Source organism: Epinephelus lanceolatus, chromosome 20, assembly GCF_041903045.1.
Source record: "Epinephelus lanceolatus isolate andai-2023 chromosome 20, ASM4190304v1, whole genome shotgun sequence".
In the NCBI taxonomy this organism is placed as follows: domain Eukaryota; kingdom Metazoa; phylum Chordata; class Actinopteri; order Perciformes; family Serranidae; genus Epinephelus; species Epinephelus lanceolatus.
This window is the reverse complement of record NC_135753.1, coordinates 15,002,677-15,027,535: the sequence shown is the minus strand read 5'-3', so window position 1 is coordinate 15,027,535 and position 24,859 is coordinate 15,002,677. Positions and strand designations below refer to the sequence as shown.

Below are 24,859 nucleotides of genomic sequence, written 5' to 3'. Positions count from 1 at the left end.
GATAAATCCAGAAAAATTAACACCACGCATTGAAATGCAAAGAAAGTGTCCTAATCCCTCAAAAGCAATCACTGTTGCTTTCAAAGTTAATGACTTACCACACAATGTGTTTCATTCATTAAATGGCACTTATTAAAGATTCATACAGAACATGGGAGATTACTCATTAGGAAACACACAAAGCCACAGCTCACAGTTCCTGAATAAATGAATCATTTTTTAGTTGCTTTATCGCATCCACGGCATGATGAAGCAGATCAAAGCCGAGCTCGAGTTTTGCGTTAGCACCCACCTGAAACATTTCTCATAATCCTTTAAATTACACTGAAATTTGACATGTAATTGAGGTCCAATCTCTCGAGGAAGCAAAAAAAAAAAAAAAAAGAAAACGCTATTTATTTGCTCATTACATGTACTGCAGAATCTCAATCAGCTCTGCCCTTGACTGTGTTGTTTTCACACGAGGAATCACCAAGAATGAGTTTATGATGGATAAACTGACATCACTAGCATGGTTAAGATCCGCCAGCTCTGTTTTTTCTTCTTGTGACCGACATTTTACTGAATTTGAGGAAGACAGAAACATAAACGAGGAGTAAAGGACAATATATATACATATACATCTTACAACAGGGAAATAAGAAATTAGTTGGAAAAGTACAAGTAGTTGGGACCATGTGGGTAAAAGCATGGGTGTGTGTGTGTATGTGGAGGAGAGCTAAGCCACGGGTTTGTCTCTAAAGGCCACTGATGTACTGAAGAAATCTTTCCTTTTTCAAATAATACCATCCTATCCTGCCCAGCAGAGAGAAGGATACTCGTTCATATGCCTCCACCCTAGCAAGCAGATTATGCCCTCTGTGATTGATGGCGCGTGACCTGACTTCCATTGTCGGACGAGCAGTCTCCTACATGATAGCGGTCTGGACTCGTTCAGTATTCACCTTATTCTTTGCCTGAACTAGAGATCTTCTGCATTGCGTGATTTTGTGCTCTTGCTCCTGTTTTGGAGGGACAGTGCGATACTTTGCTTAGCGTCTTTATCAGCCTGTACTTGCCATTAAGCTGTTTTAGAGGTTAAAAAGATGCTGTTATTAACTTTTAATAGTTGTTCAAATGACACAGCGATGACTTAGATTCCCAATATGTCATCAGTTTATCCCAGTAATTCATATGTGGATATTTGGGCCAATGTTTTTGGAGCTGCTGGCCGTGTGAGACAAAAGCACACGTTGATAGTGTTTTCATAATCACTCTCTCAGTCGACAAAACGTTGAACATTAATTAAGATCGTGATGATGATGGTGATGCTCTACAGCTGGTCCCTGTTACTAACGTGAAAGGCTTAGCCAAAGTTAATAGAGTGCTTGGTGTTACTGTTTGGCAAGAGGCTAACAGGTAAACAGTGTATAACAATTCTTGAAACCCTTGATGTGTATTGACTCCATATATGTATACATATATATATATATATATATATATATATATAAATTAACGTGCTGCAATCAGGTGGTTAGCTCAGTCTGCCAAAAATTAAGCTTGTTGAACTCTGGTAGCAGTTGTTCGGTGTGTCATAGTGGAGTCATCTTCACAAAGAGACACTGCAAAGTACTTAAAAATGTACTCGTGAATTCGGGCCATTTTTGTATGTCGTCCTCTCAATCACTGATAGCTTACGGATATGGTACTGTGAAACCATCCGACCAAACCAGAAGATAAAAAATTGGCAGGGCAGCATAAGGTGAATAATTAGAGGGAATGTGTCAGAAATAAACAAATGAAAAAATGGACTCCATGAGCAACAGCTACCGATGTGGGTACAATCAAGAACTGATGTCCAAAAGTCTTCAACTTTCGGGCAATCCCATATGACGTGTTATTGTACCTTCGTCAAGGCACTTCTAGTACCCAGGGTCAATTCTAAGCTCAGGTCTATACAATAATAACAGCGTCCAATATATTATAGCATCAATAACCTTAAATTAAATGAACCCAGTGCAAATATGCCTTGACATGGACTTCGTATCAGCAAGATGTTGACCCATTTCTTTTCTGTAATTCTGAAACCTGTTTCCCAAACAGTTTTCAGGGAAGTGATGGTGCTTTATCTCTGTAATAGCACAGAGTCATAAAGCGATGCTTCATGACCTCCACCATAGCTTGAGATAGTAAAAGAGGGGGCCTCTGTATTTTGGGGGACCGAGGGGGTTTTAAAAGTTAATTTCAGCAAACTGTGAATTTGCACAGGTCCGCCAGTTTTTAACTTCAGTTATGACTCTGAAAAACACAGGTGCTATTTTTCATAGAGGTGCTAAAAGTTAATGTAAAATGCTTAACAGTGGAATGAAACATTTACTCCGTACTTAAGTACAAATTTGAGGTACTTCATCCTGACTTCAGTATTTTGTCTGACAGCTTTAGTTTTCAGTTTCTTCATACTCCCCCTGTCCATTAGAAACCATGCATCTCCAAATCCAGTGATGTTTAATTTGAATGTTTCAGATTACCTGGAAGATGAAGTGTTTTTCTGAGCAGCAGTAGTTAAAATGAGCAAAACCTTTAAGTAAAGGTGCTAATACCACACTGTCAAAATACTCCACTACAAGTACAAATCCTTCATTCAAACTCATACTTTATTAGCAGTTAACTGTACATAAAGTTTGAAAATTAAAAGTGCTTGCCGTACAAGTACAATTACTTGCAGTAAAATGTTCCCTGCCAGTGTTTTACTGTCATATATTATGTTTTTGGATTAAAGGTCTAGTCTGTAGGATTTAGTGGCATCTAGTGGTGAAGCTGTACAACTGAAACTTCTCCCAGGTGCTACGGAGACTGTTTTACTTGTTCATTCATTCATTCATTCATTCATTCAATTTCTGTGACCACTTATCTTTTTAGGGTTCACAAGAAGGTTGGATCCTGTCCCAGCTGACATCGGGGGAGAGGCGGGGTACAACTTGGACAGGTCACCAGACTATCACAGGGCTGACACACAAAGACAAACAAGCATTCACACTCCCATTCACACCTGCGACCAACTTGAAACCACCAGTTAACCTGCATGTCTTTGGAGTGTGGGAGGAAACCAGAGCACCTGGAGAAAACCCACGCTGACACAGGGAGAACATGCAAATTCCGCACAGAAGGGCTCCCCCACCCCGGGTTTGAACCAGAAACCCTCTTGCTGTGAAGCAACAATGCTAATCACTGCACCATGGTGGCTCATTGCCATGGAGACGTTCGAGTGACGTTTCCAATCATTGTAACTGCTGTCATATTCTGTCTGCTCATCTGTCCCTGCAGATAAGGAGATATGAATCCCATGTATACGGTTGTTTTGTGGGTGAACAAAATAAATTTCTGTATAACATACAGACTGCAGACATTCAAATACAGAGATGTTTGTAACTAAGGACTAACATTTTACTGCAGATTGAGTACTTTTACACTTAGTACTTGAGGTACGTCTTACTGATAGCAGTCACATACTTTTACTTAAGTAAAGTTTCTAATGCAAGACTTTTACTTGTTTTGGTATTAGTACTTATACTTAAGGAACGGATCTAAATACTTCTTCCACCAATGAAAATGCAACATACGCAAACCTGTCCTCCGCAACTGAACTGCATGTTGAACTCACCCCTCATTCTTGTTTTAACGTAAGCAAGGATTTCTTTTTATATAAAGGCTGGTTCTCACAAGTACAGTGCATCTGCAAACACACACACTCCCACATACACACACGCACATAGTATTTGCAATTCCAGGAACAAAGGAGGAAAGACAAACAAATCAAGAAAAGTGGGTCAAAAGACTTCAAGAGAAAAATGAAGATGCCTTTTGACCGTCAACCGCGGGTGTACTTGAAAATAAACAATTCCATTAAGTGTTTAATTTTCTCTCTCTGCCATCCTTTATTAATGTCATTACAGTCCCTCCAGCTGAAAACTGTTATTGGCTGCTCTAACTAAATGGCTCAGTTAGCTAAATTATAGTGAGCTGTCCACTTTCTTTTCTCCAAAGTCACTGCCAGTGGGCTTGCAGTGGGATGACGGTGGTCAATAAAGCAATAATCTTTTGCCGTTGCTCTGCAAAACATGCCATTTCATTCCTGCATCGAATAATGAACAGTGGGACGTTGTCATGCAGCAGTGGGGGAAAACAAGGCTGCCTTTCTCTCCTCTGGCAAAGCCTCAACGACAAAGTCAAAACATGTCATCTGTTTCTTTTTCTTTTCTTTTTTTTTTGATGCTTTTATGCTGTGAATTACAGGCATCTATGTCAGTGCTGTGGATATTCACCCATCTGCTCCGTTTATCCCTTGCACCCATCCTCCATCCATCCTTTCATCACTTCGCTGTTGCTTCTTCCAAAGTGTAAGCCCATAGCCAATTAAAGAGCACCACCACTGCTCTGGTGCTTGCTGCAGCGTCACCTGTGAACCCTGTTTACTTGAGTTGCATCAGAAAAGGTTACTTCAAGCCTTCAATCCAGCGAGGCCCCCATAAAACTAGCGAGACACAAACAGAACAAAACTTTTTTTTTCTGTTCTCTACTCTATACAACACCACCAGAGGGACAAAGCATGCATGTCTAGACTTGAAAGAGGCATCTTTAAACATTCAGAAGAAGCAAAGCTAGGGAGGAAGCTGGATAATGGCTGGATTATAATAACAGCTGTAAAAGATGGCTCCTTAAAGGTGAAATAAAGTAGAAAAAGATTTTAAGCTTGTGCAGCCAGCAGTGAGACAAATGAATGGTCTCACTAAACCATAGACAGGCTTCACACACAATTGATATACTTATTTAATATCAGCTTGGTGTGTTGGAGCCTGAGAGATATTGGCTGTGGTTAATGATGCTATGAATCCTGATTCCGGTGTCTAAAAAAAAAAACAGAGACATGTTTCTCATCCTGCCTGGCCAGAAGCACACATACTTCTCACTGAGCGACACTGCTAATCCACACGCCGATGTTGCGAGACTGTTGTTTGTCTGCTGGGTGCCAGCCCCCTCGCTCTCTATCTCTGTTACCCCGTGCGGCGCTGGTGTCATTCCTGGGGAGAGGCGATGATTAAAATCCTTCTGTTGCTATCACGGCCCGGCCTCGCATTGTGCCGTGACTCCTTGCCTCCGGTGCAAGCCAGACGCATTGTAGCCGTACATTTATCTAGCTGTCTCCACACCACTGGCGGCAGACGGGTGGGCCATGCTCCCTGCTAAAGCCCAGATACTTGACATTTGTCTTGGGAAGAGGAAATAAAAGCGCAGACTTTGGGAGGAACCCTCCGGCTCTGCGTGCAGCTATGAGAGGTACTGATGAAGGTGATGAACACTTAAACATGAAGGGTGCAGTATGTGATTTGCTGAGCCCTCGGGCGGTCCACTTACAAAGAATAGATCCCATAACACAAAAACAGGCCATACAAATAGGGAATAAAACCTCCAGTCCAAGTAGTTTATTACAGAGTGACATTCAAGCATCATGCTCTAATCATAGGTCACTATACCTGCTCAGTGTGAAAGGGCCACAACACAGAGGACCCACGTGTTACAGAGAACGTGTTGTAGAACACAGGATCCATTCATTTGTAATGTTAACGCTGAGAGGAAGTGCGTTCATCTGTACACACATCCAGGTGGTGTGTTGTTGTTTGTGATTAGAATTGAAAAATTGCATCTCCCTCTCTATATTACAGGAGGCAGCCAGATTTATATCTAGCCTTCAGCTGTAATGTTCTCGATTTAGTGCAGTCGCCACCACAAGTACGGAGCCACAACAACACCCGCTTTTAAAGAAGGGAGTAGAGAAAAGCACACAAGGGTTTAAAGGAACAGTGTATAGGATTTAGGGGGTAAATACTGGCAGAAATGGAATATAGTATAACAAGTATGATTTATTCAGGGTATAAACATGTGAAAATAAGAATCAGTGTGTTTTTGTTACCTTAGAATGAGCCATTTATATCTACATAGCAAGTGGGTCCTCATCTATGGAGATCACCATGTTGTGCCGCCATGTTTCTATAGTAACACAGATTTTTTACCATGAATTTGTTTTAATATTGTTTTTACCGGTTTAAATCACTGGTGTGATTTGGAGAGGAAAAGACCTCTGCAGGTAATTCAGCTCCCTACCTTAATCAGAGAAAAAATGTGAACGCACATTATCAAGTTGTAGACGAACAGCCCACTTCTGACATGCCAAACGGCATCAGAGAAACACTGATTTATAACATGAAACTGCTTTATTCAGTGGTTTTTACCAGTTTAAATCATTGGGTATATTTGTTCTGGAGAGGAGGAGACCTCTGCAGATAATTCGGCTCCCGGTAAAAATCTCCTAAACGTCCCTATCCTAGGTTATCAGAGAAAAAAGGTGAGCACACATGAGCAGGTGCTAGGCTAGCAGTCTGTCTCCATCATGCTGAAGAGCGTCAAAAAACACTGATTGGTGACATGAATCTGCTTTGTTCCATGTTTTTACTGATTTAAATCCCTGGGTGCGTTTGTTTTTGATAGAAAGAGACCTCTGTGGATAATTTGGCTCCCGGTAAAAATCTCCTGAACGTCTGGATCTTGAGTTATCAGAGCAAAAGGTTAGCACACATTAGCAGATGGTAGGCTAGTCCATCTAAGACATGCCAAACAGTGTCAGAGAAACCCTGATTTGTAACATGAAACTGCTTTATTCAGTGTTTCCATCTGTTTAAATCATTAGGTGTGTTTGTTTAGGAGAAGAACAGACCTCTCACTGTAAGAACCTCCCAGACAATGAACACCGACGCAAATCTATCTACAAGGAGTTAAACTGGTTGCAGTCTGCATTCCTCATTGCTAGATGCCACCAGTCTCCCTACATCTAACACACTGTTCCGTTATAAAGGCCACACTGATACCTTAATCCCAGGCTGATGACAAACCCGTCTCCTACTGACCTCTGCATCAAAATGTAACATGTGATGATGTAATGATCACACCAGGATTGGACCTGGCCTTTTCTTTCATTTGAGCGCTTTCCGTTTAATTAGATTCTCAGGCTGAGAACAGACAAAGCGTGGTCCGTCCGGGTGCCTCTCACCTGAGTGCCTGTCATATTCAGATGTCATCCTCGTGTCGCTCTGTGAGGCAAGCCGTGTCACATCTTAAATACCCCCTTCAGAGTGTAATTAATCCTCTCATTCAGGCACCTGGCGTTTTCTTCTAACTAAATTCTCCTCTTGTTATTCCAGCCATTGAGGCTTGTGAGCATGCATGCATGCTTAGCAGTGTTAATGTGCGCGGATAATTGTCTCTAAAGGACTTGCCATATCGCCAAGGTGTATGGAGCTGCAGGCAGCTGTTCAAACCTCCTTGAGCCTGCCATCAATTAGAACGCAGTCCTTAACACATTTCAGCTTCACCTTCAAACTAAACCACAAGCTATCAATCAATATATATTACAAAAAACTGTCTTAACAGAGCACCTTAGGCGCTGCAACTTATGTATTTTACCGATATTATGTATTGCTTGGAAGTTATTGGAGCTATTCAGGATTAAGTACTTTTCCCAAGGGCACCTTGTAGATTCAATTTGGGATTAAGAACCAGAGTAAAGAGACTTGTTAGACAGAGAAGAGCCAGGATGCTACCCACCTAACACCAGGTCACACACATCCCCCCCCCCGACCATTAGCCCTCTGCCACTTAATCGCTAGTGCAGTATTGCAGTGTGGAGCTTAGAGTGTATTTTAGCCCAGGCACTCTGTCAAAGTCACCCTCTGCTATGGCCCAGGCATGTGCTGCAAATGGGACTAATTAGTAACTTGCAAAGACAGAAGCACAACGCTCATCCCACAACACTCAATCCTGGTCGGCTGTCTAAAAAGCTGGTGGCTCACCCCCGGAGTGTAGTCTGTAAGATACATGGTATTGACAATATGTTAAAAACTAACACTTAACACAAACAATGGGGTCCCTTTCACAGCCAATACGGAGGGGAGACACAATATTTAACACCTGTACAGTTTTAATGCCTTTTAAAGCCAGACTATGTCATTCTTTAAAGGAAAAACTAGCTCAATACTTCCCTTAGAAAAGAGTTAGTTCAATGTACTTAGGTGTTTTTTCCTGCTACAGTTTTATGTGGTCTGGTATGACCAATGGCTTATGCTAGTTAATGTTAGCTACAGTTACTTAAAGGCATACTGCCCAGGATTATCCTTAAAGAGAAGACATATAGACTCATCACTTCTGACCCACTAGATATTTGTGATGTATATTTATCTGCAGAGACTCTCTGCCTTTATTTTCCTTTATTTCTCATATTTTGCTGTGTTCAGGACATTTCTGAGGTCAGGACTTTACAAAAGGTAGCAACCAGGTGCCAGACCATAAGGAAGCCACAAAAATCGTGGACATGATGCAGAAAAAATGCAAATATAGCTATTAACAAGAATGAATCTGGGCTTGGCGTTCACTTTTGTTTGCAGGCGATACTGTTCACAAATAGTAACCTACAATTCCTGTGTAATACTGTAAACCTTTAACTTCATATACTCGGTCAGATAGCTGACTTCATGACTCTTCCCTGTTTGTACTACTAAACTATATTTTACATTGTCCCTACAGCTTAAAGTTAGGGAGTTAAATTTAAACCTTTTTAAGACTTTTTAAATGCTACTTTGAATTCAATGTAAGACCTATTTTACAAACACCAACATTAAAGAAATAAAACATGAACCCACACTAATTGTTTAGTGTAAGAGACAATTTTGCCCAAATGTTAAAAACTTATGTTTTTTTGTCTCTTGGTGGAGATGAGCGTATAACAGAGCTGGGAAATATCTGGCCTTTGTTGATGGTTTTCTTGGCTATTTTGTATTTCTCTCTCTCTCTGTGGGATTTCACTACTACAATCCTGACTGAGTTTGAAAACTTCTTGCATAAAATATACTGAGTGTTGTTGGTTCCGCTGACCTTGACATTAATGCGAGAGGCATTCAGTAAATTATTTATAAAAAATAGATGTTACTAATTATTTAGAGATTTTACAAAGCATCATAAAAAAAATCAGAAAATCCTACTCACTATGTCTTGCCATTTTTAAGACTTTTTAAGGATGGATTCAAGACATTTTAATACCAAGTAAGGCTTTATTTTTAGATTAATACTTTCAGTGCCTTGTTAGACTTTTCAAGGATCTGCAGGAACCCTGGTTTTAACATGCCACGGATTGACATTTAAATGGTATTATCACAAAAGTAAAATAAGGAACTGATTCTCTTTGAAACTGAAGTGTGTCGTTAGTGTGTGATTATCTGCTAACTTCCATATGAGGCCTCAGTGGATCCTGTTCAGCAAAAGTTAGTCTCACTTTGATAGACTGACTGCAGAAAACTACTTTTATTATGAGTCCTATTAAAAAAATGATAATTTGTTGTTTGCAGAGTTTGACATATATTCATTCTCTGCAACTTATCATTTGCAGTACTGTTGCATTGGCTCGTATTTTGCTCAGGTTATTTCCCCCAACACAAACACTAATTACACTATTAATTCAGGGTCTGGCCAGTCCACAGATGATATGTGTCTCCTCCAGGCTTCATTAAAGCAAGACTATGTAACTTTTGCTAAACTACAGCCACTGTGGCAACATGGTAAAAATAGCAAATGGCAAATGCAGCAAAAGTTTACAAGAATCACAAAACTATCTCAGCAGAGCCAGTTACACAGAAACATCTATCTAAATGTAACTACAATTATCTCACATTAGCCACTGTAAACTACAGGTCATTTATTTTATTTAATGTGTATTTGTATAGGGAGAAGTATGCAGCATGAAATGATGCCACACACCACAGCATTTATAGCCCACGCTAATTTGCAAAGTCCGTCCCTAGATGGGCCATTTACTGTAAATACATACGACTGAGTAACAAATACACACAAGAGACACAAACTCAACAATAAATATGCACATTAAGAACACAAAACTCCGAACTGTACAAGAAAATACAGACAGGACAACACAAGACCACAACTATGATACATGAAGCACCACCAGACCAAGTACAACTGTAACAGCAAAACCTCTTACTGCATTGACTTGAACAGTAAAAGCATTGAGATCTTTTACTGGATTAAAAGCAATAATGCAGTGAGGAAATACTCCGTTACAAATAGAGGACCTCCACATAGACTGTATTTAAAGATGGGCAACATGACGGCTCCCCAAAGTGCCAAAACATCTCAATCATCCCCTTGTGGCTGGCTGCAGCACAGGTCATGTGTTCAAATGTTCGTTTTCCTCATAAGTTTGGTTATAATTAGTTATTTGATGCTGTAAAAACTTGAGGTTGATGTCATGACTGACAGCTGTGTGTGCCAGTTAACCTTTCGCTAAGCCCCGCCCCTTTGTGATGGTCTGTCAAGTTGTCGGAGTAAGCATGGAGCCTACACTGTAACTAACTGCACTCCCTGAAGAAATCTTATCATATTTTTGGAAAAATGAAACAGTGATTCCAGAGAGAAGCAGACAGAGGGGTCTACAGTCTGTGTTTGAAGGATATATCCAGGATGTCAAACTGACTCAGCAGCAACAACAGGTTAAAAAGACAAAGATAGTTAGAAGCTAAAGCCGAACTATAGGCTACAGATCACAGTGTAAAAGTGAACCACCACATCACTGCTGATCGCCACAGAAGACAATGAATATAAAGGGAAACTTTGCTGATATTCAACCAGCTGTGTGGCATCGCAGTGTGTGCAGATGAACAGTGTTTGGCTTCACCCCTGTGCTAGACAGGCAGGTATCTCAGGGGGGAGGCAAAAAACTTTCAACTGCGCACACTGCGATGACACACAGCTGGTTGAATATCAGCAAAGTTTCTCTGCTTCCCTTCACTGGTTCCTGTACAGCAGGAAATGTTAGAATCATTAAAAAGCAAAAGCAGCATGTGTATACATTCAGTAGGCTATATCTTCAGTAGCTACCTAGCTAACCCTACACTTTTCAGGGTTTGATTTTGGTTTTGGAACAGGGGAGAAACGTATACCTTTTTCCAGCCTCTCCAGGTAACTAGTATCATTAATACACAACGTGCCTCAGGCAAACATTTAGCTCAAAATCCACAAAACCAGCCTGAAAATAAATCAATGGAGCTGTGTTACTGTCAGACCCTGGTCTGAGCCGGCGTGATGCTACGTTATGATTGCCATTCTGCGTCCAGGGGCGTGACTTAGCGATGGGTCAATTGTTTTGCTTGTGATCAGTGAAGCTGCTTGCCATGTGTATGGGCAGGAACTCAATGCAGAGGAGAAAGCTACTGCACAGAGTCTAGCTCCACAGAACGTCACCAGCACAAGATGGCAGCAGCCGTGTCTGGGATATTTTGGCTTCATTTTTGTACAGGAGGAAGCGGGGCCTCAGAGATCCAAATTCAATTCAATTCAAATTCTTACTCAAGTAAAAGTATTAGCATCAAAATGTACTTAAAGTACCAAAAGTAAAAATACTCCTTATGCAGAATGGACAATTTCAGAATAATGTCTATTGTATTACTGGATTATAATTATTGATGCATTGTTGTGTACATCATTTTAATGCTGCAGCTCATAAAAGTGGAGCTCATTTTAATTATATTGCTAGGTAGCTTAATCAGTATTAATACATCACAATTTGTTGGTAGATAGATAGGTAGGAACTAGAAAGTAGCATAAAAATCGAAATACTTAAGAACTAGTACCTCAAAATTATGCTAGAAAAAACAGCACTAGAGTAAATGTACCTAATAGTAGTAGTTATTGTACTTTGTTTCATTCCACCACTGGAACTGAGATGTGGTGCGTTTTACTGCTCATGAATTTACCTACTGTACAAGCAGATTTTGTGTTATTGTCACTGACGTTACTACAAACCTTTCTAAATTCTTATGTGATGGAAAATCTGGAAAAGTAAAATGGTGTCAAGATGCAAACAAATACATGTGAGCGACTGTCACTCTACAGATCTAAGAATGTGATGATAGATGCTTTATGCACACTGACAGCTCGATACAAACACAGAACGTAAGCAGACTGACATTTGACGACATCTCTGCCACATGTCTCATCCACCATGCTGGTTGTTTCCCAGTGGACAGATGGCATGTAGCAGAAGTTGACACTGGTTAGTGTCACAGTGTACTGTAGGAGAACACAGGCCACTTACAGTAAGCAATCATAACCCATTAAAGCTTTTGAAATATCAACCTTGGGGTTTAAAGAATCCACTTAGCTTAATGAAAAACACGTCAGCAAGTGAGGCTGTGAAAGTGTGAGCTCTAGTCATTGAGCTGAATGGCTCTAAGAAAAACATGATATGAGAGTAATGGGGACTTTATGGGGCAGACATGCTGTTTGAACATCACTTAAGTAAATGTCTACTCTCGCTCTAATTGGTATTGGTGTCATGAAGTCTCACTCCAGGCTTGTCGATGGGTTCAAGTGTTCTCGCAAACTTTGTTAAAGATCACTGAAGAGCCAGAGGCAAGTGGTCAAGTTTCTGTCAGTCCCTGTTTTAAGAAATTACTGCTTAGACACAACATGATAAATGAGGAGCCTTTTTACTTCTTCACGGGGATCATTTTAATTTATCTTGAAAGAAGAAGTTGCAGGAAGTGAGAAAAGTTTCATTTGGACATTAAATCGTATCTGATACTTTGTCAAAGGAGTGTGTCCATGTTCCCTCAGCCGTATGTTCCCTTAACCCTACGTTCCCTTGACTGTTCCCTTGACCCATGTCCCCTCAGCCCTATGTTCCCTCATCTATGTCCTCTCAACCTTATGTTCCCTTAGCCCTTAGTTCCCTCAACCTTATGTTCCATTGACTGTTCCATCTACCACATATCCCCTCAGCCCTATGTTCCCTCATCTCTTTGTCCTCTCAACCTTATGGTCTCTCAGCCCTTGGTTCCCACAACTCTGTGTTCCCTTAGCCCTTACTTCCCTCAACCCTATGTTCCCTCTGCCCTTTGTTCCGTCAGTCCTATGTTCCCTCAGCTCTGTGTTCCCTTAGCTCTTTGTTCACCTTAACCCCATGTCCCCTCAGCCCTATGTTCCCTAAACCCTATGTTCCCTCATTTCTGTCTTCTCAACCTTATGTTCCCTCAGCCCTTAGTTCCCTCAACCCAATCTTCCCTCAGCCCTTTGTTCCATCAGTCCTATGTTTCCTCAACCCTTTCTTCCCTAAGCCCTTTGTTCCCTCAGCCCTATGTTCCCTCAAACCTTTGTCCCCCCCAGCCCTATGGTCCCTAAACCCTATGTTCCCTGACCTCTGTCCTCCCAACCTTATGCTCCTTCAGCCCTTTGTTCCCATAACTCTCTGTTCCCTCTGCCCTTTGTTCCCTCACCCCTATGTTCTCTCTGCCCTTTGTTCCCTCAGCTCTACCTTCTTTAAACCCTATGTTTCCTTTGTGTTATGTTCCCTCAACCCTTTGTTCCCTCAACCCCATAGTCTCTCAGATCAGTACCTCTGCCAATGAGGTAATGTTTCACCCCTTTAATAATAATAATAATAACACTGGCAACCCTAACCTTGTTATTGAGGGGCCAGCTGTGGGAACATGGGGCTGAGGAAACAAATGGCTAGGGGGAAGATAGGGCCTAATTTGGGATGGAAATGAGTTGACAAGGGAACATGGGACCTTATTTGGTACTGGAAAAAAAATCATAGGTTCTTAGGGAACATAGGGCCTAATTTGACATGGGGAAAACAAATCAAAAGGCTAAGGGAACACAGGGCCAAATTTCAGTGAAAAAAAATCATAGGCACTGAGGGAACATAGGGCCTAATTTGGGATGGAGAATAATCATTGGAGCGGAGGGAACATAGGGCTGAGGGACTATAAGGCCTAATTTGGGTGAAAGAAATCATAGGTGTTAAGGGAACAAAGGGCTGACCCCTTTGTGGGAGCTGTGATTTTTTAAAAAATGTCAAATGGACAAATAAAGTTTAAATATAGCAAAGAAAGGTGCTTCAGAGATGGAGTTGATGACACAACAGGATCTTTTTACAGGAAACCAGCAGAGCATTTTTTAGTAGCATAAATTTTTATTTCCCCAAGGTAGTTCTTCTTGAAAGGTAACTAAATTAAGATGAAGACGAAGCTAACCGGGCGAACACTTCCTAATATTTCTCTCAATTACAGTTGTGCCTCATACTTTTTCAGGAGGCAATATAGGTGGGGAAAAAGATCTAAAAAGAAATCTATCAAAGAATCTTCCACAAACCAACAGAGAATTCCAGACAGTAACAATGCTGCTAAGGAAGCCTGCAGGATTTCCCCCTCGACACACAAGTTACTGTTCTATAAGCCGTGTTTTTACACCATGTTGTTATTAAGGTTACTCTTGTCAAACAACATGGCTTCGTGCCTCCCTGCCTTGAGTCCCACATGGAGTCACACCTGTCTGACAGGCATCCATGCTTCTCAATTCTGACACCAATATTGCATCTCATAACCATGAGATCCAATCACCTTCTACGTGGACAGAAAGAGAGCCAAGTATAATCAGTCGTGGTCAGGCAGAGATGGGCAGCAGAGAGGCGAGGTGCTGGCAGGGGCCCAAGGGCTGTGTCTGTGTACACATTTAGGTGTGTATGTGTGTGTGCCTCTTGTTTGACAGGTTAATAAACCAGCCACTGTCCTACAGAAAGAGCACCAATGTGGGATTTATCTGTGAGCTTCAAGTTTTACGCTTTGAGCACCTTTCCATTCGTAAACTGGAGCAAAAAAAAAAAAAAAAAACACTTGGAAGACACCTTTTTTAGCCACACATTGGCAGCAAGTTGGGGCTCAATGTCTTGCTCAAGGACAGTTCGACATTTGGAGACAGGAATCAAACCACCAACCCTGAAATTAATGGCCGTTCAACACCCTCTACTGCCTGAGATACAGCCTCCTCATCAGCCTGTGCAGCTTCGGGAAATGGCAGCAAGAAGGTAATAATTTTACCAATTTGTATAGTAAACTGATAAAGTAATGAGAGAGGAAGAATATCAAATCTAGCTTTGGTTTATGTTTTTGCACTTCACTTTTAAGTGCCAACTGTCAGGGAAAGATGTCCGTACCCAGAGGTATTTAATTTGTGTGAAGACAGTGACAGTTTCTTATCAGGGGAAATTAGATGCTCCAGTGTTTAAATAAGACAGCCTCAGAGGAAAATTTAACAGGTCATCTGCTCAAAGTTTTGAGGAAATGTGGTTTCACTTCTGTAAAGCAGGTATATATATATATATATATATATATATATATATATATATTTTTAATATACTTTATTAATCCCTGAGGGGAAATTCAATTTTTCACTCTGTTTGTCAATTACACACAGGTCCGAACACACACATGCACAAACTGGACCTATACATGCACTAAGTGGAGAGATGTCAGAGTGGGCTGCCCATGACAGGCGCTCCGAGCGGTTGGGGGGTTCGATGCCTTGCTCAGGGGCACCTCGGCAGTGCCCAGGAGGTGAACTGGCATCTCTCCAGCTACCAGTCCATGCTCCATATTTTGGTCCGGACGGGGACTTGAACAGGCGACCCTCCGCTTCCCAACCCAAGTCCCTATGGACTGAGCTACTGCCGCCCCAATCAATATTTAATAATCATCATAATAATAATCAATATTTCTATATTAACAATGTGAAGCCACTTTCCTACTGGACTGAAAACACACCGACACCTGTTAACATCTGGCTTTGGTCTTGACTGGGAAAGGTTACAATCTGCATTCACTCCTAAGTCAAATAACTCTGCAGGAGTTGTGGGTAATTATTGGCTCCAGCTCCGACTGGCTCTGATGGAAATACAACACCTGTGTGGATGCACTAATTTTAGCCCCTTTGCCGCCCCTTTGCACAATGCAATGATAGTCAGCCACAAAATACCGCCTGTGTCCGTCCAAGCAGCGCTCAAACATTGTTCAAAATTTAGTTGACACTGAGTTTGAGAGAGAGACTGAGTTAGTAAGAAAAATAAAAAAGAAGTAACCGTCAAACATGACACACCAGGAACAAACAAAACACGGAAAGGAATACTCATCTGCATGGCATGTACATGGCTCTGGTCTACTGACAATAGGAATATCACCTTTTTGTAATGGGTTTTCCCATGTTTACAAAACCCATTTGCATGCCCTAATTTTGGCGGAAAAAGTATTATAATATGTAAAATACTTGTATGTAAAAAATAAAGTCAACTTTATTGTTTTGGTTCCCTCTCGTCAATGTCATTTCCAAATTCAACAGGCAGCTGTTAAGTGGAAAAGCACCCAAAGAAAACCTCACTGAACACGAACAGTCCAGCACTGAACAGCCAACAGACAAAGTTAGCAGCTAGCTGGTGAATATAGTGGAGCATTTAGCAGCCACAGAGAGAGGTACTTCCCACAGGAGTTGGTGGAGACCAAAACAGAACTAATAGTAAAATAAATTCCATACCTGACCAGAAACATTATAATAAATTCAGGTCTTAGCGAAAAAGCTTGAGCAAACCTATTCAATGCTACCTGCTCAGCACCAAACAGTCGACAAAGTTGGTAACTCGCTGGTGAAAATAACAAAGCATTTAGCAGCTCTAGATCAAGAAACCAAATCATCTGTGCCCCCATGTAGCCAAAAATAAATAAATAAATGAAACATTAATGCAGGTTTGAGGAACAAGAGAGTTAGCATATCTCATATTTAGTCTAATTGCTAGCTAGCTTGTCCTTTCAGGGTATCAAACACTCGAACACATTTGAGCAAATACAATGGATATGTGGGTTCAAGGAAATGGGACATTGTGGCAATTAGTGAATACTGAATTTGACAACAGATTACATGCTCCCAGCAACATATCAACCATGTTGATTGAAAATGAGCAGGTAATTTCATCCAAAAGTCTTGGAAATGTTCTGAAAATTTTGTTTCAGTTTATTAAAAAGACAAAAGAATAGATTACTTTAAGCATATGTACACCTCTCTGAAATATCTAAATGTCTACATGATATGTGTAAAATAGCCATCTGTACTCATATGGTCTGTTTTAGGCAACATTTGGACCAAACCAGCCAATTTACCAGCTATTTTTTGGCTTAAATTCTATTTGTAAAAAGGACCAGATTTACCAGCATTAATGGACGTCAGGTACCTGATCAGTAGCTCAACTAAAAGGAAGTGAGAAAAACATGGAAGCACAAGTAAATCACAAGTGCCAAACCAAACTCATCTGAAGGAAGGTGATCACAGCTTGTTAACACATTAATTATCTCACAGAAGTTTTAGCTTCTAAGCAGCCATGAGGAATCACTTAAAATCAAAGATTTACAGTCTCAGAGGAGTCCCACGGGAAGTGTCGGAGCTTAAAGAGTATCCAAGGAACTTTTTCATTTAGGGTGTGTAAAACATGTAAATGTTCGCCCCCAAAACATGGAAACACGGAAATGTTCCCTAATGAAAGCTTCAGCGGGAGGCTTCATTAGTCGAAGGTCTCCAGAAAGTGAAAAACAACATAGAGATTCTGTGATACTGCAGAGACTTCAGAGCCAAGTGTGCTGAAATCTTTATGCTGAAAACATCTTTTCCTCCTCAGACACCACGTCCATTATGCCATCACAGTATGAAGTCATTTCCTTTCTTGTGATATACATTCATTTTTCCTGAATGCTCCACTTTCTTCCGGTGGTTAGGCTTATTGAATGTTTACTGTGAACCTTACAGGTCACCGCGGAGCTGTTGTTCTCGAACATCCCTCATATTTCTGTGTCTGCCTGAGTGTGAAAAATAACCGACATAAATCCCTGCATTGCAGTAGCTTTCACCAGTTCATGAATTAGAACTACATCCATAAAAACCCGGCATGTGTTGCTCTCGAAGCAGAGGATGAAGCCTGATATTATGGGATGGCCCATATTTTTCTGTTTTCTTGCAAGAGTGCTTTGCATGAAGTAGCCGAGCCTCGGCAGGGCAGTGGCTAATGAGCCAGCTATGAAGATGTAGCGAGGACTGCTGCTGCACTTCTCAGGATGAAACGCCCCACAAGTCAACAAACTACCTCACATCTTATCTTGTGGTTTATTTCAGCCTTTTTTTCAGGCTTTTTTTTGTTCTGTTTTCTGATTGCTGTTATTTTTATTGCATCAGGTGAAGATACTTAATTTTTTGGGGATTGTCAGCTGCATTCTTTTAAACTCTGCTTTAATTTGTTCGTGGCAAAATAAAGGTGTCAGTGGTGTTTTCACTGTCAGCATTAAGTCAGGTGTATTTTCCAGCTCAGTGGTGGGATGCAATTACATACGTGTCCACAAATATTGAACTTAAGTACAACTGTCAGGTACTTGAGTATAAATTTTATGTAACTACATTTAATGTGATAAATCTAGTTCCACCCAGCAAACATTGGTGGGACAGTGATGTTATATCCCTTGCCACAAAATGGTCCCAGCTGGACGCCAAAAACTGCAATGCGGTTTGAGGGCGACTGCCAGATGGTGACATTTCCGCATCCAATAATGGTCTATTTAGACCCTGTCTAACAAACCAGGAAATGTTGATCATATTATTGCACTGAAAAAAGTACCTGCATGTATCTTTGTTTTTTATAACTACAACATTTTATCAACAATGTATATGTTTAGTTGTGAAATGGTTGTGATCAGCTGGCTACACTGTGAAGTCCACTCCACACCCAAAGGCTAGTATCACTAGACGCCCACTTCTTAAGAATAAAAAACACGTTCATGCCATTTATGTAAATCTACATGTAAATTATATTCCTGTTGTCTCATAGTTTTAAGCCTGTAGTGTTTATAAGGTTTGAGAGTATTTATCCAAGCTGTCTTTGATCGCACACGGGAGAAGTTTTCCTTCAGGGTGCTTTACCAGAAAGTCAAGATTAGTCATGATTAGTGCAAAGAGTGACAAAGTCCACACAGATAGATAACTGTGGTAGATAAATGGAAAGAGCACAAAGCTTTCACACAGGAGGCTGTGTCTGAGTCCAGTGTAAGTCAACGTTAGTTCATTAATTGGTCATATTAACACTGTATTTCAACATTACTTGGATGCTCAGGAAGGACGCCAAGCTGACAGCCAGGTGATGTCATGGCTGTCAGCACAACTTTGATTTTGAAACTAGTTTTGAACCATAACAAGATGTCGTGACTGTACGCTCAAACAATGCTCAAACAATGTCTCAATGTTTGCAGGGTGGATTCCCAACTGGTCGAAACACGGGGTCAGGATACCTCCTTAGTCATTAGTTCAAGGTGCACACAGTTTAATATATTCAGCGTCATACTTACGTTTGGTCATGTCGTCAGACTACTTTGTTGTTTCTGTAAAGTAGCTGTCTCAATTTACAGCACAAAACAGCACTTCCAGATCAAGGTGCTATGTCATAAATTCACTGTACTTCAAAATAAAGTGTGTTTTTTTTTATTTTACAAACTTCACACTTTCGGGAGTTGCTTGTGGTCCATTTAAAATGGACCCCCAACCCACTTTTGGTTTGCGACCCACCAGTTGGGAACCACTGATTCCAAACACTTCCATATAAACAGTCTCATGCACAGCCAAGTAGTGCGCCTGCGGTGTCTATGTGGAAGTGTTTCAAATAGTAAGGTTCTGGCGGAAATGCATGTTTTAAAAGCACTGACCATATATCTGCATAAGTGAGCCTTTTACTATACCGCACTAGTTGTTTAATAAAGTGAGAATTGGCAAAAGGATGTTTTGATGTGGTTTTGCCGTCGTCAAACAAGGCTCCCTGTGACTTTAACTCATCAAGAATTTTCACTGTCCTTTGAATGCTTAGATTCTTTGTTCACTGGGATCATACAAAAATACAAACAAATCAAAGTTTTCTTCCCAAACTCAACATAAAATTGCGTGAGTAAATTACATACAAATGATCATTTTGGTGGTGCTAAATAAGCAAAAATCGAAATTAAATATTAGAAAAATATCATCCTTGGTTATTATCTATAAAGAGTTTTCCACTGAAAAGCTCAGCTAATCTGCCAGCTGTCATCTTCGTCATCCAACTAACATTTTCATCCAAATATTGCTAAATTCTGATTGGTTCACAGAAGTAAATGAAATCACTTTTCCCCAAAGAAGCCACGCCTACATCAAACTAGTGAGTAGAAGAAGACAGAAACACAAACAAATAATCAAAAAATAAGCAAAAAGGTCCAGCTTTGGCAGATAATTGTGTTTGTGCAGGATCTCACTACTCATAGTAAAAAGCTGATTGAGAAAATATATTCCCAGGATGTTTCAGTGACTCACTGCGGCCACATCTGTGCATTAAATCACCACCATTTTGTCTGACAAGTTGTACCTACCTGTCTTGGGCTCCACTGAGAAGTACGGCTGTCCATGGATGATGCTGTACACCACCCTGGCACTGTTCCCATATGTTGGGTCATCTGCATCTGTGGCTGCCACTTGCACTACCATGGTTCCTGTGGGCAGACAACCCTTCATTAGTTTCCAGACAGCATCCAGAAGCCAAGTCAAACAGAGCTAAATGTGGAAACAGTCATCATATCAACAGAGCGTGTGACCAATTCCACTTGAAAGAGGGGAAAAAAAGGTAGAAAGCAGTGAAAATGTGACTTCTGAGGCGGTAAATAATCTCATTAGTCATTAGTCATTACACTGTCTTCCTTTGTTTGGGCTGCTGTTTACTTTAGTTTTGTTTTGAGTTTCATTTTTAAACAAAATGCCTGAGTTTAAAGCCGTTCCTCACATCAGCAGCACCAAGAGATCTGACATGTGCTGTGTACTGGCTCTCGGCCTCAAACGCTGCTAAACAAATAATACTTTTGGTTGTTGCCATCATTTGCAGGGATGCTGCAGCAGGATTAAAGTGTAACTCCGAGCCTTTGGAGATCATTTCGCTGCCATTGTTTCCATTTCCCTCCTGCAGATCAGTCAGCAGCATCTTTTCCGGTAACTTCAATCTGTTGATTCTAATTCAGCAGCCAAATGGCTTCTGCAACCAATCTGTGCTCTGTTAAACAGGCACTTCACCCCCACCAAAAAATACATTATCATGTATCTCATATCATACTAATCCCAAAGCTGCTAACTTTTTCAGAAGAGTCAAAGAGTTTGAACTCGTCCTCCAGGAGGACAATGCATCTTTGTGCTGCACTAATTAGTGCTCAATAAAACTCTGTAGATTACAGAATTTTATGACACAAAGATCTGGAAAAAGGCACAGTTGGGAAAACGCGTTTTCCCTCCTTTATTCTCTTTTTTACTTTTCTCTTACTATTTTATTTTCCAGTTAAAACCTTTGTTAACATGCACAGATGGTGACTCATCCAGTTACTGATTTTAGGGTCCACAAACTGCTTCTGCAGAAGATGTTGATCTGCGGAGAGGAAAATGTAACTATGATAAAAGAAATAAAATCTGAAGGCGAGAGCCAGGATGGCAGTTTTGTTGCACAAACATCTAAAGTGTTTGTTTGTTTAGGATGCCATGTCAGATTCTGGTGCAAGTACACTGTGCGAGGCAGATCTTCTGGTTTAATGACGTATTGCACTTGGATGGATGAACTGTAGTGAATTTAAACACGACAAAGACAGTTATCTACCCAAAAGAAAGATATACTGAGCCTGGAATCCACACAGTGTAATATATTAAAGAGAATCCCTTAAATTACCACAAATTAAACCTTAGTTTACCCCTGATTCAGACCCTAATTGTGGATAAAGGTATTTTGCATGGTGGCCAGACTTCCCTCACTTTCTGCACTAATTTAAGAAGGCATAAACCAAACCACTTAAAAACACTTTAATTTAAAGGGCCCCGAATTGATGAACTAATTTACACATTAATTTGAAAAACTTGACAATCTCCTAATTATCTATTTTAAGTTATTAAGATACATGAGAGATTCACAGAAGTAAATGGCAAATGGACTGCACTTGTTTAGCCTTTCTAGTCAGAGAGACAGAGAGCAACAGCTGGGGTGGAGGGGCTGAAGGAATGCGCTGCATGCAGCTGTACAGTGAAATAAGATGAAGTGAATCAAGGTGTGGGAATCACTGGGTTACTGTACAAAGTGTGGTCATCTGGTGGGAGGGGCTTAGGACAGAGAGTGAAGAACTGCAGGAGGAGGGTGTATTTACAAACTCTGCCATTTCTTTTCCTCTCTTGATTTCTGCCTATGCCAGCTTTAATTTGAAAAGCTCTAAATGAATAAATTAAGTGTATTTCGCTGAGTGATTTTGGCTGTTAAAGAAAATCATTTATTAATAAACACAAGTCTAACTTAAAAGTACAAATTCATGTGTGAAGCAGTATTATGTAATGCACATCAGTAAGCCACAGTGTTAACAGTTAACTACAGTAAGGTCTGATTGACAGGGAAGGAATCTAACTACAGTGTACACTGAATTTTTTATTTTCTGTTAGACTGTAATTCAGTAAAGAAATGATTGCCATATCCTGTTAGTCTCAGGGAGAAAAAACCCTGAAATTATGCAGCAGAGTACTGCAGATAAGGCTAGAAAACCCATGATATAAAGCCTGATTTTGTTGTAGTGCCCTGTAGTGCCCCCGAATCCCCAAACTTCCTCCCAGCTTACAAGAAGGAAATTTGTTTTCAAACTCTACTGTGAACTCTGCTGACAACTGACAACTGTTGTTTCTGCGTGCAGTACAGTATTGTCCTCTCCCACTCTTCCTCCGAGGCAGAGAAGAAGACATCAGACATGACTCCTTATGAATTTCTTTATAAACACACCGACTGAACGCGGCTGATGTGACTCGAGCTGACAGCCATGGCTTGGAAGGTAAAGCTGGAGAAGCGTTTGAAGATTTCACAGAGGAAACATAATCAGCAACAATCATCGCCAATCAATTTCAATAGGTCGGCCATAATGCTGTGAACGAGCCTCGCTGGCTCCAACTGGGGTCATTTTATGGTTACAGATTTTTTAATGTCAAATAATTGATATCCTTCTAATGATAGGGAGGAAAAGACATTTAATTGTTAGATAATCACAATCAACCATTAAAGTTGAGGCTATTGTTTGCTGTTAGACTGTGCGTCAGTGTTGGTCTTAAAGCTGACGCCTACTCCTCACGTTGCTGCGGTGAAATCACCAACAATACTTGAAAGAGCCTTGGAAAAAACACATGCCTTTTCCAGCTGATCATATGAATAGAAGCTTGAGTATTTCACTTTAATGGCGAGCTTCAGCCTATACTGTCGCATGTGACACAAAGTGCCAGCTTACAAGTTGGTGATATTTTACTTTGAAGAAAACATCCTAATAAAAATCTCACTTTCTCACGTGAGATGTATTTTATAGGCTTTTTACAGAATGAAAGTGATCATGGAAATTGAAGATTAGAGTCCTCCATTCTGGCCGTAAAACAGAATTAACAGGCTCTGGCCCTGGATGTGAACAATATAATAGAAAAAAAAAGCTTGGAGAAGCTGGAGAAGTTATCACCAGGCTGGTTGTAGAAGGACACCTAGATTATATCATCACCTCTTAGTCATGACAGGTTATATTACAGGTAGTTTAGAACACCAAGGTCAAAGGATGACTGTATGAAAGAGAGCTCGGCCGACGTCTAAATCTCTATTACAGGTTGATAGTTAAAATCACTTCACAGAGTGCTCTGCAGACGAGGCTGTAAATTAACATTCAATATGGACTCGGGTAGAGCTCTTAAAGCTTTATTTCCTACAGGTTGTCCAACAAACATCCTGTTCTAACAGTATTGTCAAGAATAAAAGGTAATCCCAGCGGGGTGAGCTGGATGTCAAAAAAACACCCAGAGGTTTGAATAGATTCTTTCTGCTCCACAAGGCTGTCATCTACTACTCAATTTGCCCTGTCTGTGTCCCTTCAATATTTGTCCATCTTCATTGACGTGATGGATCTGATCTTCGCTTTTTTTTTTTTTCTTATTTATTCCCCCACAGCTGTGCACAAAACAGGTTTCCTAATCAATTCCGCATCTTGGGTGAGCAACTGTCATCTGCCAGTAATGAAAATAAATGTGGCGTGCTTAAATCCGAATGGGTCGACAGGTATTCTTCAGCCACTTGCATATACAGGCCGCATCCGACTGTCAAGAGCAATATGCATTTCTGAGCGCACGCTCACAATGCAGATGCGAGGACTGTGACCGGGAATGTAACAAACTGTGTGTGTTTTCAAACAAAGAGTCATCTCCTGTGTGTAGAAATACAAGCCAGTGACTACAGAAGAGCAAATCTGAGAACTGTGACACTTCAACACTAAAGTGCAACAAACATACACTAAAAAAATCATTATCATAAATATTAAAACATTTCGTTGAAGCAAGTAATTTTGCAATGACTATACAAGGCGGCCACCGTTGATTAAGTTGATTATACTGGTGCACATTCACACCTGCTCCCCATTGCTTCAGGTAAGATTATTGCTTAGAGTTCAATTCACTTTTATTTGCAGTTGCCAAGAGAAAATAAATGACAGTGCTTTTAAGGACAGAAACTATCTGCTGTTTTCAGTCTGTCTACAGGTATTAGACACTTAAATATAACACTCTTTAAAGCTTCTCAAGATCATTTTTGACCAAATTTGAGACAGATTTTTGGACAAGTTTGTTTGTTTATTAAGATCCCCATTAGCTTTTGCATTGCAGCAGCTAATCTCCCTGGGATCTACAGTTACATAGCAACAATACAAGACATACATTCAGACTACACAACACAATACACTATGTAACACATCATAATGCACATCCACTGTAAAAGAAGCACTAACAGTTGACATAGTTTACATAAAACACACACACACACACACACACACACACACACACTAATAATCTAACAAAC

The 24,859-nt window shown here is 40.5% G+C and overlaps 1 protein-coding gene across 1 annotated transcript in view; it reads right to left on the bottom strand.

Moving 5' to 3' along the window:
* LOC117265110 (cadherin-7-like) overlaps nt 1-24,859 on the bottom strand; it is a 168,384-nt gene that overhangs the window by 65,555 nt on the left and 77,970 nt on the right. Inside the window, exon 4 of the mRNA XM_033639504.2 lies at nt 20,349-20,468. Within this exon, the coding sequence (XP_033495395.1) occupies nt 20,349-20,468 (120 nt within the window). The remainder of the gene's footprint in view (nt 1-20,348; nt 20,469-24,859) is intronic.